Source organism: Monoraphidium neglectum, assembly GCF_000611645.1.
Source record: "Monoraphidium neglectum strain SAG 48.87 unplaced genomic scaffold scaffold01785, whole genome shotgun sequence".
NCBI lineage: Eukaryota > Viridiplantae > Chlorophyta > Chlorophyceae > Sphaeropleales > Selenastraceae > Monoraphidium > Monoraphidium neglectum.
Window position 1 is genome coordinate 1,957 of NW_014011843.1, and position 3,592 is coordinate 5,548.

General features: G+C 65.8%; 1 protein-coding gene across 1 annotated transcript in view; it reads left to right on the forward strand.

The window, feature by feature from the left end:
- The window catches only part of MNEG_9004 (NFX1-type zinc finger-containing protein 1), a gene marked incomplete at both ends in the record, with an annotated part of 12,483 nt that overhangs the window by 1,190 nt on the left and 7,701 nt on the right, over nt 1-3,592 (forward strand). Inside the window, 6 exons of the mRNA XM_014042524.1 lie at nt 1,142-1,399; nt 1,637-1,726; nt 2,068-2,205; nt 2,463-2,556; nt 2,794-2,906; nt 3,191-3,574. Of these exons, the coding sequence (XP_013897978.1) occupies nt 1,142-1,399; nt 1,637-1,726; nt 2,068-2,205; nt 2,463-2,556; nt 2,794-2,906; nt 3,191-3,574 (1,077 nt within the window). The remainder of the gene's footprint in view (nt 1-1,141; nt 1,400-1,636; nt 1,727-2,067; nt 2,206-2,462; nt 2,557-2,793; nt 2,907-3,190; nt 3,575-3,592) is intronic.

A 3,592-nucleotide genomic window follows, 5' to 3' on the forward strand; every position in this document is an offset into this window, starting at 1 on the left:
ACCACCCCGACTTTCGGTGAGAGAAAGTCAGCGTTTGGACGCAGGGCAGTGGTGACGCCGCCCTGCATGTGAAAGTGGCTCCCTGCTAAAGGGTGGGCTGGTGCCATACCAGAGCGTGTTGAAACTTCGATCCAGCTGGACCAGCAGCCGTTGCTTTGTGCAGCTTGCACAGCCTAGGCGCCGCCTGCCAACCAGCTAGCGTAAGCCACCCTGAGCCGACGCGGTCTCGTAGATGAGAGTCGTCTCCCCTTGACCCTGCCTGCCTGTCGCACCGCCACTCTGCTGGTTGCTCAGCCCCACCCTACACATCTCACTGTTTCCCCCTCCCCGCCTCCTAGAGATGTGCGGATCATGGTCACAGCGCAGGAGGTGGGCGGACATCTGATGTTCATCTGATTGGCGCACATGCTGGATGTCTCTGCCCATCACGCCCCTCCACGGATTGCGCATTGCCGCAAAGCCGCAGCTGCGTTTGCCCCACCCTAACCCCCAACAAACCCCGCCCCTGCCTCTGGGTGCCTTGCTACTCGCCACTTTCACTCCCCCCCCCCCAGGCGCTGAGCGCCAGAGCCCCGTTCCTCCCCAGAGCCGCGGAGGGGCCCCCGCAGGAGGAGGCGGCGCGTGAGGGCGCACTGCTGGAACGCCAGTTCAGGTGTCATTTTTTGGGGGGGGGGCCTGGTGGGCAAGGCGAGGCCAGCGGGACCTGGGAATGAGCGTCGGGTGGGGCATGGCGGGGTGGGGAGCAGCCTGGTAGCCTCCTGGTTTGAATACCCGCGGTACGCTGGACGCGGCTCCCTGCATGACCAGCCCAGCTGGCTGCGAGGGGGAGCCCCGCCCGCTGCAAAGCCAGCTGCAAGTGGATCGTTCGCAGCCTTTGCTGCCGCAGCCAGCCGCATGCGACGACCTCTGCCTGATGCTGGACGCCAACCAAGGTCAACCGCCGCCGACCGAAACAACCTGTCCCGACAGGCTGCTAAGAGAAGACTTGGTGGGGCCGCTCAGGCAGGAGCTGCAGCAGCTCGGCATCATCAAACAGCCCCACCCGCCCCCACACGCCGACGGCGCCCCCGCCGCCGCCGCGGCGCCCCGCCCGGCGGTCGGCGCCGCGGGGCGCGGGCGCAACTTGTATGGCCGGGTGCAGGTTCTTGGCGTCGCCCTCAAGCCGCGGCCCTGCGTGATGGTCAGCGCGGCGCTGCCGCCCGGCCACAGGGCGCTGCAGCACCGCACCGAGCAGGAGCGGCTCAGGTTCTGGCGAGAATTTGGGCACGGCACGCTCGCGTCGGACGCGCTTGTGTGCCTGGCGATGCCGCCGGCGGCGCAGGGTGGGCCGCCGCGGCTGGTGTTTGCCACGGTGGTGCGGCGGGACCCGGAAGACATGGCGATGGGGCCCGACCCCATGGTGAGCGGTTGGGCGGCGGTTGGGTGGCAGTTGGGTGGCAGTTGCGCGCCACCTGTTAGCTGCTTGAGCCAAATGTGTGTGCTTCATTGCAAGGGGCTAGAATTGCTGTTGAAGCTTCAGGTTGATTGGCACACCACCGCGCGCGTCACAATAGTTTCAATGCATCCCTTTCTGGCCCCCGCCCGCCGAGTTGACTGTGCATCCTCGCACTCTGTGTGTGCACCCTCGCTTGGCCAGGTTGGTCTGGCATTTGAGCCGGGCCCGGATGTGGAGAGTGTGCTGCAGCATATGGGAGAGGGGCCACTGCCCGGGACAGTGCTCGTGCAGGTGGGCTGACTGTAATCAATGGATATGCAATGTATCGTTGTGATACGGATACAAGCACCGGCCTTGTCCGGTGTTGAGATGCAGGGCAGGGGTGGCGCGCAAGGCTCTCCTGGAGCGCATGCTGCGTGGCCTGCTGATTCTGGTCAAAATCCTATCCTCAATTTGTCACACAGCCCAGGCCAATCCCGTCGCCCGCGCACGGTCCGCAACAACATCCTGCAACAGCATACCTCCACCAGTCATACTTCAGCACGTCCAAACCTTTCGAACCATCGCCACCACCACCATGAACCCCCACCCGCAATCACTGCACCAACTGCCCGTAATCCCTCGTCCCGCAGGCGTCCTCCAACTTCCTGAGCTCCAAGCCCGTGCTGCGCTGCCTGCAGTCCCTGCCGGGGGTGCCCCTCGCGCCGGAGCTGGTGCACGCGCGGCCGCCGGCCGCCGTTGACTACCTCCCCCCGGCGTCAGTGGAGCAGGTGGGCTGGGATGAGGTTTGTGGATGCAGGGAGCGCAGGTGTCACCAGCGCTGAGTGTGCGACGCTTCGAGTGCGGCATTGGCGGGACCCTAGCTTTGTTGTGGCTGCCCTGGCCCTGATCAGTTCATCGTAACGCACTTGGGTGGACGCCGCATTCCTGGCGCCACAGGTCTATGCATGGATGCCTGGGGTTGTTGCAGCAGTGCGCGTTGCTTATTTCACGCGTGTCAGCGTGCGTGTCTCCCCCAATGCCGCAGGCGCTGCAGCAGCGCAGCACCCTGGACCCCAGCCAGCAGCAGGCCCTGACGCAGGCTCTCACCCAGCGCGTCGCCATCATCCAGGGGCCCCCAGGTGCGTCCTTTCGCATACGATTGGCGTTGACAACCATTGTCGTTCCAGCCGCGGCTTGTTGTGGGGGGGAGGTCTTTCTGCCAATCATTGGTAGCGGCCGTCCACACATTTGCATGCAGCTGCTGCTTGCAGCTTTGCAGGTCCGCCGCTCCCCCCACCCCAAAACCGACACGATCCCTCCTGCACCGACACCCTCCTTTGGCCGCGACCCCAACCGCCCCGCCTATGGCCGCGCAGGGACCGGGAAGACGTTTGTGGGAGTGGAGGCGTGCCTGGCCATCCTTGGCAGCAGCTCCCAGAAGATCATGTGCGTCACATACACCAACCACGCACTCGACCAGTTCCTGGAGGTGATGTTATTTCCTAGTGCCTGCCAGTTACCTGCAATTTGCAAACGCTTCCTTGTCCGACATGTGTAATGCATGTCGCGCAATGTTGGAAGGTCGAAATCACATCAAGGGAGGTCGGTGTGAGGGAGAGTGCTGTTGTGGGGCAGGGGCAGGCCTGCAACTGCGGTAATCGGTACAGGCAGCTGTTCGGGCGGCTCCACGCATGCCCCTTGCACCAACGCCGCGGCATCAACACGCGCACCGGTCTGACACCGTTCTGCACGGACCGTCCCTCCCTACCGCAGGCCCTCCTGGACCGCGGAGTGACGGACATCGTTCGTGTTGGCGGCCGCTCCAAGAGCGAACGCATGAAGCAGCTGCAGCTCAAAGAGATCGCCTCCGCCCCAGCATCTGCAGGCGCAGGCGGCAAGGCCTCAAACCTCGGCCAGGCTGAGCGACGGCGGCTGTGGCAGGTCCAGACGGAGCTGGATGGCCTGCAAGAGGAAGTGAAGGCGCTGACTGAGCGCCTCGCCGCGCTGGAGGATGCACCGCGGCCGCCGGCGCCGGGGTCGGGCCCGCTGCCCCAGGGCGGCAGCGGCCGCGGGGCCGGGGGCCGCAGCGGCAGGCAAGCGGCGCCGGCGCCGCCGCCGACGGCCGCGGAGCAGTGGCGGCGGCGGGCGGAGCTCGATGTACGCGGGGGCCGCGGG